The following is a 13,010-nucleotide window of genomic DNA, read 5'->3' as shown; positions in this document are numbered from 1 at the left end:
GAGCGACTGAAACAAAATATATAGTTCTTATATTTTGATTATTGAATAAGAGCTCTATATATATCTCTCCAGTTAGAACAGTTTTTAAAGTCTTCCTTTTAAAAGGATCAGGGTTATTGGAGGGGAGGTTCTAACAGTATTAAGGCAAAATAAAATTATTGTAATTAATTTTACTATCATTATTTTAATCATTTTAAACTACCGAGTTAAAATTGTACAATAAGAGTTACAGTAAGCAACTTCAATAAATAAAAAATACATATCCTCAAATTATTAAGTTCTAGAAACTACATAATATTGTTACCAGTTTGTGTAATTTATACTGGACCCTCGCCCTAAGTGAGATGCTAGAAAACGCAACAACAATGTCTGAATAAGCTAGGCTACCACCGCTCCTCAAAACTAAATTGGCAAGTCTAAATCTAGTGCTATCTTTTTCGACAGGAAGTGTTATGAAAAGTATAACAATACATTTAGACCTACAATTTTTGTTGGAGATTGAGTGCAAAAAATTAGATACAATATTTACTTTATAATATTACAATGTGGCTAATTCCTTTGTACACAATCTCTAAACTAAACTAAAATATCACGTCTAAATCTATTGCTATCCCTTTCATAATGTTGCTTGCGGAAAAGGAAAGCACTAGACTTAGACCTGTTAATTTAGTTTAGTTTAGAGATTGTGTACTAGAGAATCGGCCCCAGTGCTTCGGAAAACAGTTCAACAAGAATGTATCTACTGAGCATGCGCCGCGGCGGAGTGACGCGCGCGGTTCACGAACTTGACGGACAATTTGTATCATTGTGAGTACGCATGTGATTCCTAGATACCAGTGACTAGAACTAAGTATGTGCACATTTTGTAGGGCATAGCTCTCAATTATTATATTATCGCTTTTCACTCGTGTGAGTTCTCATGTGCCTTGCTAACGAACCATTTTGTGCACATTTAAATTCACATAACTTACAAGTGTAAGGTTTTTCCCCCGTGTGAGTTCTCATGTGTTTCAATAATTGATCACTTCTCGCACATATATACTTGCATAAATTACACGAATACGACTTTTCACCCGTGTGTGTTCTCATGTGGCTCACTAAGTTACTATTTTGTGTACATTTATATTCACATAACTTACAACTGTAAGGTTTTTCACCCGTGTGTGCTCTCATATGTCTTCCTAAATCAAAATTGTCCGCACATTTGTGTTTGCATAAGTCGCAACTAAAAGGTTTTTCACCCGTGTGTGTTCTCATATGTCTCACTAAATAACGTTTGTACGCACATTGGTATTTGCATAACTCGCAACTAAAAGGCTTTTCACCTGTGTGAATTTTAATGTGCCTTATTAAATCACCATTTCTGGCACATTTGTATTCACAAAACTTACAAGTGTAAGGTTTTTCACCTGTGTGAATTTTAATGTGCCTTATTAAATCACCATTTTTGGCACATTTGTATTCACAAAACGTACAAGTGTAAGGTTTTTCACCCGTGTGTGTTCTCATATGTATCACTAAATTACATTTGTCCGCACATTTGTATTTGCATAAGTCGCAACTAAAAGGTTTTACACCCGTGTGTGCTCTCATATGTCTCACAAAATAAAGTTTGTCCGCACATTTATATTTGCATAACGTGCAACAATAAGGCTTTTCACCCGTGTGAGTTCTCATGTGAGTCACTAATGAACTATTTTTTGTACATTTATATTCACATAACTTACAACTGTAAGGTTTTTCACCCGTGTGAGTTTTCATGTGTTCCACTAAATAATCCCTTCTTGCAAATGAACACTTGCATAATTTACACGAAAACGGCTTTTCACCAGTGTGAGTTCTCATGTGGCTCACTAAATGAAATTTCTCTGCACATTTGTATTTGCATAACATGCAACTAAAAGCCTTTTCACCCGTGTGAGTTTTCATGTGCCTCACTAAAGAACTATTGTGTGCACATTTATATTCACATAACTTACAACTGTAAGGTTTTTCGCCCGTGTGAGTTCTCATGTGGCTCACTAAGTTACTATTTTGTGTACATTTATATTCACATAACTTACAACTGTAAGGTTTTTCGCCCGTGTGAGTTCTCATGTGTTCCACTAGATTCCTATTATCCGCACATTTATATTTGCATAACGTGCAACAATAAAGCTTTTCACCCGTGTGAGTTCTCATGTGAGTCACTAAACTACCTTTATATTTAGTTTTGAATTGGCAAAACTTGCAAGTGAATGGTTTTGTGTCACTGTGAGTCTTTATGTGTGTAACTAAGATACCTTTCCGTTTAAACGTATTTCTACATACATCACAAGTATACCAGTTTTTATGAATAAATAAACTATCTTCACTATTGTAATTATCTAAATAATAAGTTTTACTTTGTGAAGTTTTCGTTACATCACGCTTAGTAACTTTCACTTTATTAGTAACTGGTTCAGTGTCTTCTATCGTATGTCTAGCGTTTTCATTCCGACTAACTATCTTACAGTTAACATCTTTAGATGCAGTATCCATGTGACACTGACTGTCACAAGAACTTATACTTGGTCGCATTTTTGCCAGTGATTCACCTTTCTCGGTTTTTTTGAAAATATCACATAATATGACTACACAATTTGTTAATTTATCAATGTTAGTTATATTGTTGGTATCGTATAATTGGTTGTGTGATTCGACATTGTTAATTTTAAACAGTTGTTTACTATTCTGGACTGTATCGGCGTCTTCGGCTTGCACTTTGTTTTCGTTATTCGTAGCAATTCTCGCAGGGAAAGGAGCGACTGAAACAAAATATATAGTTCTTATATTTTGATTATTGAATAAGAGCTCTATATATATCTCTTCAGTTAGAACAGTTTTTAGTCTTCCTTTTAAAAGGATCAGGGTTATTGGAGGGGAGGTTCTAACAGTATTAAGGCAAAATAAAATTATTGTAATTAATTTTACTATCATTATTTTAATCATTTTAAACTACCGAGTTAAAATTGTACAATAAGAGTTACAGTAAGCAACTTCAATAAATAAAAAATACATATCCTCAAATTATTTAGTTCTAGAAACTACATAATATTGTTACCAGTTGGTGAAATTTATACTGGACCCTCGCCCTAAGTGAGATGCTAGAAAACGCAACAACAATGTCTGAATAAGCTAGGCTACCACCGCTCCTCAAAACTAAATTGGCAAGTCTAAATCTAGTGCTACCTTTTTGACAGGAAGTGTTATGAAAAGTATAACAATACATTTAGACCTACAATTTTTGTTGGAGATTGAGTGCAAAAAAATTAGATACCTACAATATTTACTTATAATATTATAGTAATATTAAACGGAATCGTTATCCCGCGACCGGATATCAACGTCATTGTTACCTAGCCCGAAAGGTTTTGATTTAATAGTATCTTATATTCTTTATTGTTGTCCAATTTAATATCTAGAAATGTGACAATACGAAAAATAATATTATGTAAATTATCGATACATATGACTAATTATTTATTGTAAAGTAAATACTGACAACATACTAGGATTGACAGGATATGGCTGGATTTAAAATACAGTTGTCTATAGAAATTATGTGAAATAATATGTAAATCATCAATAGGTATATTATGGCATTAATTAATTTAGTAAAACAATAATAGGTAAACCGTCAATACATGTGCAAATAATATTATTTAAGTAAATTAATAATAATGTCAACAATCTCAATGTTGGTACAATGGTACCTACCATTGTACCAACATTAATAATTACGAAAATGTCATGTGACGGTGGCCTGTTGGTTTTGTTTAAAATGAGAGAGGATAAAAACGGGACACACATCGATAAAGGGGCCAGTCTTCTGATATAACTCATTCTCGTGTTAACTACAACCTTAGTCTGGTGAAGTGATGTGACTTCAGAGTAAACAAAGACGACAGAGTTGCTAAGTTAAGTATTCTTATATGGTATTGTAATGTACTCACTTGTCTTTTAAAGTTTACTTGTTATAACCATGTACCAAATATGTTTTAGATATTATGTAATGTTGTAATGCTTTTAAAAGACATGTGTTGTGTAGTTTGTTTGCCCTTTCTTCTACACAACAAAACACCTTTGGAAACGGGTGGTAGATTCATATTAATATAAATAGACCTATGCTGAAAATACAAAAAAATACAGATAGGTCTATAAATAACAAAGTACTTAAGATCTTTCAATAAACGATTAATTTTATTATTCGACTTGGTTGGTTTTACTTCTGTATTTATAACCTACTCTCTTTTGCTAATTAATTATTTTATCTATTGAGATATAAGTAAACATTAGGTTATTAGCTTCTAATTATTATAGAAGCCAGTTTAGATGATTAGGATTCTAACTTTAAAATAATACAGCAGATGCTTTGCTTGATTTTTAATTACTTGGGCCTTACCTGACAAAATTTACAACTACCTACATTTCAAATAATTGATAGATGATAACTTTTATTAGTCGTCATTAGATTTCATTAATCATCATAATTAAAGCCCACTGTTTTAACGTTTTCTAAATCTCACGCGTGCGGTTCACGAACATGACGGACGATTTGTATCAGAGTGAGTCCTCATGTGCCACGTCAGACTAGAATTATGTGCACATTTGTAATCGCATAACTCACAAGTAATAGGTTTTTCACCCGTGTGAGTTCTCATGTGGCTCACTAAATTACTTTTATACACAGATTTATATTTGCATAATGTGCAACAATAAGGTTTAAGGTTAAGTTTTTCACCCGTGTGAGTTCTCATGTGGTTTACTAGACTACTCTTCAGTGCACATTTATAGTTACATAACTCACAATTGTATGGCTTTTCACCTGTATGACTTCTCATGTGGCTCACTAAATTACTCTTTTGTGTAAATTTATATTCACATAACTTACAAGTGTATGGTTTTTCACCCGTGTGAGTTCTCATGTGGGTCACTAGATAAGTCTTATGTGCACATTTATAGTCGCATAACTCACAATTATATGGCTTTTCACACGTGTGAGTTTTCATGTGCCTCACTAAATGACTATTTTGTGTACATTTATATTCACATAACTTACAACTGTAAGGTTTTTCACTCGTGTGAGTTCTCATGTGTCTCACCAGACCTGAATTGTGAGCACATTTGTAATCGCATAACTCACAAGTAATAGGTTTTTCACCCGTGTGAGTTCTCATGTGGGTCACTAGATAAGTCTTATGTGCACATTTATAGTCGCATAACTCACAATTATATGGCTTTTCACACGTGTGAGTTTTCATGTGGCTCACTAAATGACTATTTTGTGTACATTTATATTCACATAACTTACAACTGTAAGGTTTTTCACCCGTGTGGGTTCTCATGTGGCTCACCAGACCTGAATTGTAAGCACATTTGTAATCGCATAACTCACAAGTAATAGGTTTTTCACCCGTGTGAGTTCCCATGTGGCTCACTAAATTACTTTTATACACAGATTTATATTTGCATAATGTGCAACAATAAGGTTTAAGGTTAAGCTTTTCACCCGTGTGAGTTCTCATGTGGTTTACTAGACTACTCTTCAGTGCACATTTATAGTTGCATAACTCACAATTGTATGGCTTTTCACCTGTATGACTTCTCATGTGGCTCACTAAATTACTCTTTTGTGTAAATTTATATTCACATAACTCACAATTATATCGCTTTTCACACGTGTGAGTTTTCATGTGCCTCACTAAATGACTATTTTGTGTACATGTATATTTACATAACTTACAACTGTAAGGTTTTTCACCCGTGTGAGTTCTCATGTGTCTCACTAAATAATCCCTTCTCTCAAATAAACACTTGCATAATTTACACAAAAACAGCTTTTCACCCATGTGAGTTTGCATATGAGTCTTTATACGTTCTTTATATTTAGTTTTGAAGTGGCAAAACTTGCAAGTGAATGGTTTAGTGTCACTGTGAGTCTTTATGTGTTTAACTAAGAGACTTTTCGATTTAAACACACATCTACATATATCACAAGTATACCGATTTTTGCCAATAAGTAAACTATCTACACTATTGTAATTATTTGAACAATATGTTTTACTTTGTGCAGTTTTCATAACATTACGCTTAGCGTCTTTCATTTTACTGGGAACTGGTACAGTATCTTTCATCGTATGCCTAATATCTTCATTCCGACTTACCACTTGACAGGTAAAATCTTTAGAAGTAATATCAATATGACACTGACTGTCACAAGAACTAATACTTGGTCGCATTTTTGCCAGTAATTCACCTTCTTCAGGTTTTTTGAAAATATCATTTACTATGACTACACAATTAGTTAATCTATTGATGTCAGTTATATTGTTGGTATCGTATAATTGGTTGTTTAATTCGACATTGTTAATTTTAAACAGTTGTTTACTCTTCCGGACTGTATCGGCGTCTTCAGCTTGCACTTTGTTTTCGTTATTCGTCGCAAGTCTCGCGGACAGAGGAGCGACTGAAACAAAATATTTCAGAACATTTATTTCTTAGCTTGTATAAATAATTATTTAAGTGCGAAACTTGGTGGTAAGAGAGTTTAAGTCAATGTAATTCCGAAAGGATAGTGTCAATAAATCGATTGGTGTCCATATTTTTAAGCTTAATGTGCCGGGTGTTTACATGATGCCGTGTGATTGCAGCAAAAACTACGTAGGTGGAAACAGTTTTTGAACACTAAGAAAACGGTTTGATCCTTGGAACAGGTCACCATTAGTTTCGCATGCCTGGACTACGGTGACGGTGCCAGCGACGAAGATCTGCAGGAACCGTCGGGAGGCACCTCCTCCCCAACATGTCTCCCTCACAGCGTGCCTTACGTGTCACTTGGACGCAGTGTTTCCATGTACACGGTAATTACCGTAGATGCACCGTAATTCAGCCCTAATCTACCGTCAAGGTAATATGGCCATTACCTTGACCGTGTCACCGTAATACAAAATCACGTTAAAAATTCATAATATACTGCGTAATACGAGTACGAATCTCAGTCACGTTAGCATATTTCGTAATGGCAACATTTATCTTGCTCTCGGTTTAAGCATCAAATCTCAGCAATCTATTTTCGTCCTTATTCAAGCAATTAGGAAGGAGTAAAATGTAAAACTAATGAGATTTAACAAAATATAAATATGAATAAATCCGTATATGAAAAAGATATTGCTAAGTATGCTAGGAGAGTCAGATTCAGAATAATATTAATAGTTGATTAAAAAGCAAATTTTAAAAATGACACGGTAATTTACACGGTATTCTTTTAGCTAATCCACCGTAATTTAATCTAGAAACACCGTAATTTTAACCCATGAACACGGTAATTCTCGATTTACATATGGAAACACTGCTTGGACGCCGCGTCGTGAGCAGAGGCCCATTGCATAACGATCCCGGACGGGTTTAAAACTAGTCAGGCATATTTCGACAAATGAGTTACATATACGAGTATGTGACATAATATATGTTATACACGATAGTATATAAACGCTAACTTACTTTTATATTTAGAGTTGTAGTCAGAACTTGCAAGTGTGAACAAAAGCAACAACAGTTGCCTGCAACAGTTTTACTTCAATGAGACTTTTTAGGGTTCCGTAGCCAAATGGCAAAAAACGGAACCCTTATAGATTCGTCTGTCTGTCTGTCTCTATGTATGTCGCAGCCACTTTTTTTCGAAACTATAAGAGCTATACTGTTGAAACTTGGTAAGTAGAAGTATTCTGTGAACCGCATTAAGATTTTTACACAAAAATAGAAAAAAAAACAATAAATTTTGGGGTTCCCATACTGAAACTCAAACAATTTTTTTTCATCAAACCCATACGTGTGGGGTATCTATGGATAGGTCTTCAAAAATGATATTGAGGTTTCAATATACAGGGTTACAGGAAAATAGGACACGATCCCGTTAAGGGGTTATAGTACAGGACATTAGCTATCAAACGATCAAAGTGCTTATGGAAAAGTGTATCGTTTTCGAGTTTTTAATTTTTTTATTTTTTTTTAGGTAAAGGGGTGTTTGCCACTTTAAAAATTAGTAAAAAAAAGAAACAATGTATTTCATCAGATTTTTTTTTCTTGCTAGTGCATATCCTTGTTAATAATAAACAGTTATAAAACAAGAAAAATCTTCAAGCATTTTAAAAGTACAGCCCAAAAACTGTAAAAGTTTTCGTTTTTTAAATTTAATACTTTGAATAACTTGTAAATTTTCTGTGAAAATTACTATGGCACTTATCTTGCGGATTATTTTAAAAACATCTACGTTTCGTTGGCTATCCATTGGTTATAAAAAGATTACAAAAAAAAAATCATAAAAACAAGAAAAAATTACACAACAAAGAGACCAGGTAGAAAATTCTAACAAATGCTATTGCCAAAGAATTAAATCAGAATCAATGTAAAAACGAGTTTAATGCAAAATGGTTAAAGACTATTTTTCAATGAGGTCAATAGGTAATATAAAATCAGTCAAGTGCGAGTCGGGCTCGCACACGAAGGGTTCCGTACCATCGTACAAGAAATAACACTTTTTAATTTTTTTTAATTTTTATGGCGGCCATTTTGTAATTTTTAGTATTCAACATGAATTGTGTCAAAATACTAATCATTAAACAAATGATTAGTATTTTTAACTTTCAAATAAGATTAATATACCAAGTGGGGTATCATATGAAACGGCTTTACGTGTACATTCTAAAACAGATTATTTTAATTTTTTTGATTAATACTTTTTGATTTATTGCGCAAAATAGCGAAAAAATACGTCTGTAGGTACAGAAACCTTGGTGCGCGAGTCTAACTCACACTTGGCAGATTTCTTCATATTCATTGATATCTGACACACTGACGCTGATAACTGCAATCTTTAGAGGCAATAGGCAATATCAGTTGCAAGTTGTCATGGTTTGTACTGGCTTACTTGGTTGGGGGCACTTTTATTCATGTTCATAAAACATAAACAATAATTGTGTAATAGTATCCCCAACGTTAAGCTGGCAACCCAAGCAGCGGCCTTTCTCTCTTCCAACCACGTCTTGCAAGCAAAAAGGCGTCTGTCAAACTCCTTTGTAACCTAATTATTAAAATGGCTAATTTCAAATAGTTTTTGTGTTTAATTTGCAACAATTTATTTATAACTAACTAGCTTATGCTCGCGACTTCGTCCGCGTGGACTACAAAATTTCAAAACCCTATTTCACCCCCTTAGGAGTTGAATTTTCAAAAATCCTTTCTTAGCGGATGCCTACGTCATAATAGCTATCTGCATGCCAAATTTCAGCCCGATCCGTCCAGTAGTTTGAGCCGTGCGTTGATAGATCAGTCAGTCAGTCAGTCATTCAGTCAGTCAGTCACCTTTTCCTTTTATATATATAGATTATTAAGAGTCGCAGGCAGAGAAGTCACGTCAAGTGCAGCCTCATTCACGAGCAAAGTAATACGCGAGGACTGTGAGGCACTCTGTAAGTTATTGTGTATTTGTTCTATTTGAATGAATGACACCGCTATATAAATGAGTGTAGTGGACACTGACCTGCAGTTTGAGGCGAGTGTGCGGACGGGCTCGGGGCCTGGTTCAGCTGAATGGCCTGCCTGTAAGATATATGGGAATGTATCTACAGTATACTGGGGAGCTGCTTGCTAGCATGTAGCTGTGCTGCATAGAGCAGCCAGAGGAGGAAGGGGTATAACAATACTAGTACACGTGAAAACATCTTTCCTTCCTAATGTAATCCTTCTTATGGTTGTGCAAATAAAGTGTATTTACTATTATTATTATTATTATCTTTGAAAAACATTGTATAGTCAAATGGTTTCAGTAGGTATACTGACTTGTTCTCAGTGAGGCGTGAAGAGTGTGAGGAGCTCCCAGCTGTATGAGGCTTGCATACTTGAGATGTGCCACAGACAATGTCTTCACCACCGTTCTGTCAAGTACAAAAAAAGGCATCTCATTTCTGTTTTTCGTGAGACCTCTGAGTGACTAAACACACTATCAGATGAACACGAATAGATGAAAGTGTTTCATAGTGAAGACTCACCTGGTCATGCATGCGCATATGTTGCATGTGTGCATGTTCACCGACAAACTCCGCAAAACAAAGAGAACATTGGAAGGGAGCACTTTCATACTTTAACGGATCTGGCATTTCAGTTTCTTGTACAGTTTCCAATATTATCTCACTGTCAGATAAAGATTCCTCCTTAGATACAACAAATTCATCACTAATGTAATCTGCATTATTCTCGTCTTCATTTGCCACTTGTATATCTTCATCAATCAACATAGAGTCATCATAGCTATCTTCAGTTTTCATTAAAACATTACACTTGATTGGCTCTGAGTCTGTCTGTTTGTCTTCTGCAGAGTCCAGTATGTATAAGTCACAGTAGTCAGGTCCTAGCGTTGTCACCACAAAATTACTCTTTAGTTGGTTCTCTGTGCGATTTATCATCTTTATATGTCGTCTTGTTATCTGTTGGGAAACAGTTGATTATTAAATGAATACATCATTATTAACATTGTAAAGAAAAGCAAGTTTTAAAACAAAGGTGAACACTATTAAGTTATGTTTTAAGTACTCACTAATTCATGTTTTGCAACTAAGTCCATCATCAGAGCACGGGCTCTCAAGCTCTTGTCTCTGAATCTACTAAAATTTATCAATCTCTGAGCACATTGTACGCAAAGTGTTTGTTTCAGGTTTCCTTGATCATACAACTGAAACAATATAATTAAAATATTCAAACATTCCTGAAATAACTTTGCTATGTCTACCATCTGTGTGTAAACAATACAACTTACTGGATATTCAGTTAACCTTTCATATGCTTCTTCCAATTTGTATTTACTCATTAGCAACAGCTTGCTGTCAGTGTCTAGGCATATCATGCAAACCTGTTAACATATTGGACAGTTTACAATTATTCCTACTTTTGATTCACAATATGTAGCATTAGGTACATTATGAAGAAGTAACTACCTGCATTGTTGAAGGAACAGCATCAGTACCAATCTGTCTCAAGCCACTTTCTGATTCATAAATGTCATCATGTAGAAAATGCTGTGAGCAGACCACAGCAGAGTCTGGTAGGTCTTGTTTGCCGAGGGCTCTGAGCCAAGCAGCACGGAGACGCACATCGATGGGGAGACTGGAAATTACCATTTATGTTATACTAGCAGTAGCTCGCCTCATGAATATTCCACAACAAATGTTCTAAATGCTCGTTTTACCTGCTAAACTTTCAAAGGGTTTCGTACACATTGTACGGAGGAAGAAGTTAAGTTTAACAAATGAGTGTTTTAATATTTTTCTTTTAGTAATTTTTGGTACAAATTTAAAAAAACCCCGGCCAAGTGCGAGTCAGGCTCGCACACCGAGGGTTCTGTACTACAGTCATATTTTTTCAACATTTTGCACGATAAACCAAAAACTATGATGCATAAAAATAAATAAACATCTGTTGTAGAATGCACAAGTGAAGCCCTTTCCCACTTGATATAGTTGTCTTACTTTGAAAATTGAAAACACTAATTGTTAGTTCATGAGCACGATTTAATTTTTTTTGTGTGATGTAACTACAAATTCACAGTTTGCAGATATTTATTAGACCTACCTACCTGCCTGCCAAATTTCAGTACCTTGAAGGTTTCTTGACAGACAGACAGACAACAAAGTGTTCCTATAAGGGTTCCGTTTTTCCTTCTTAGGTACGGAACCCTAAAAACTGAAGAGCGCTCTCCATTGTGGCTACAAGTCGAGCATGAGAGCATGCTATTTCTATCAACATTTATGGGTGGGACATACTCAAGAGCGAGATGTGTGATGAGTTAACAACGCAAATCAGCATTTGGTTTTACATTAATTTATCCATCAACTTACTGACTGATCCATCAACGCACAGCTCAAACTGCTGAACGGATCGGGCTGAAATTTTGCATGCAGATAGCTACTATGACGTAGGCATCCGCTAAGAGAGGATTTTTAAAAATTCAACCCCTGAGGGGGTAAAACATGGGTTCGAAATTTGTGTAGTCCACGCGGACGAAGTTGTGAGAATAAGCTAGTTATTATAATTTTGTAAAGTTTGCCTTAAGTTTTGCAACTCTGTAGTAGGTATTTTACATGGTTTATTAACACGAAGTTACCTCAAAATTGGCTTAAATTGAGATGTTTCTAGAGTCATCTTTCAATTAATATAAGACTATAATATTATTTTAGGACAACATCTGGCTTAGTCATAGATCTAAAACAACAAAATATCTAATAGAATAATAAACGTTATACGTTTATATATGGAGAATTTGGGGAAACACGTAAGAAGCGTCCTACGGCTACAGCTATGGCCTATATTGAGCCGTATGTAAAAAGTACTCTGTGATATTGAGCCAACTCAAATATTGAATAAACTCACCCGTGAAAACTAATTCCCTTCGTCTCAGATGTGGACACATTGGTGGAAGTATTTTTACAGAATGTCACACAACAACGCATTTTCAACAATTTTTATTTTCTCCGACCAAAACCTGTGCAGCAGCAGCATGTAAAAAGGTAAAAAGCACAGGTAAAAAGTACCACAAAAGCTTTTATGTGCACAAAAGTTTTTTTTTTTTTTAAATTTATTTTTCGGCCCTGGATAACAGTCCTTTAAGGCCTTCCACAAAAGTACTCTGTGGGCCACAGGGCACCACCGACCAGAAATAAAAGCAGGGCACTGGGCAGCACTGAGTAGGTACTGACCACAGAGTACATTGGTACTGACCACCCGACCAGAAAAAAGATAAAAGGGCACTGACCTGACCAACACCTGACCAATAAATTAAAAACACAGACCAAAAAATACTATTAGTATATTATCTATGATTATCAAAGAATTTCTAAGTACTACTATGGTAGGTAGGTACCTACTACTTCAGTGGCCTATGGGTCAAATTGGGATCAAGTCAACTGTCAAAATATATGGCATAGTATCTCTTTGGCAAA

General features: G+C 35.0%; 1 protein-coding gene across 1 annotated transcript; it reads right to left on the bottom strand.

The window, feature by feature from the left end:
* Positions 1–711: 711 nt before the first annotated feature.
* Positions 712–12,578, bottom strand: LOC117995206 (zinc finger protein 585A-like). Its single transcript, XM_069508459.1, has 9 exons — positions 12,442–12,578; positions 11,010–11,178; positions 10,832–10,924; positions 10,613–10,747; positions 10,068–10,502; positions 9,859–9,953; positions 9,560–9,618; positions 4,779–6,487; positions 712–2,097 (listed from the first exon to the last, which is right to left on the bottom strand). Exons 1-9 carry the CDS (start codon positions 12,519–12,521, stop codon positions 892–894), a joined length of 3,981 nt encoding a protein of 1,326 aa, XP_069364560.1. The 5' UTR covers positions 12,522–12,578; the 3' UTR covers positions 712–891.
* Between the last annotated feature and the right edge of the window lie 432 nt (positions 12,579–13,010).

The sequence above is a fragment of the Maniola hyperantus genome, chromosome 28 (genome assembly GCF_902806685.2).
Source record: "Maniola hyperantus chromosome 28, iAphHyp1.2, whole genome shotgun sequence".
NCBI lineage: Eukaryota > Metazoa > Arthropoda > Insecta > Lepidoptera > Nymphalidae > Maniola > Maniola hyperantus.
The sequence above is the reverse complement of the archived record's forward strand: the minus strand, read 5'-3'. Positions and strand labels throughout refer to the sequence as shown.

What these genes read in the sequence shown, in the direction of transcription:
- LOC117995206 (XM_069508459.1), bottom strand. Translation starts at nt 12,521, where the DNA reads ATGCGTTGTTGTGTGACATTCTGTAAAAATACTTCCACCAATGTGTCC. An exon ending in AAGGGAATTAGTTTTCACGG is followed by an intron (nt 11,179 to 12,441) that starts GTGAGTTTATTC and finishes GGTAATTTCCAG; the next exon opens with TCTCCCCATCGATGTGCGTC. An exon ending in TAGTTGCAAAACATGAATTA is followed by an intron (nt 10,503 to 10,612) that starts GTGAGTACTTAA and finishes GTTTCCCAACAG; the next exon opens with ATAACAAGACGACATATAAA.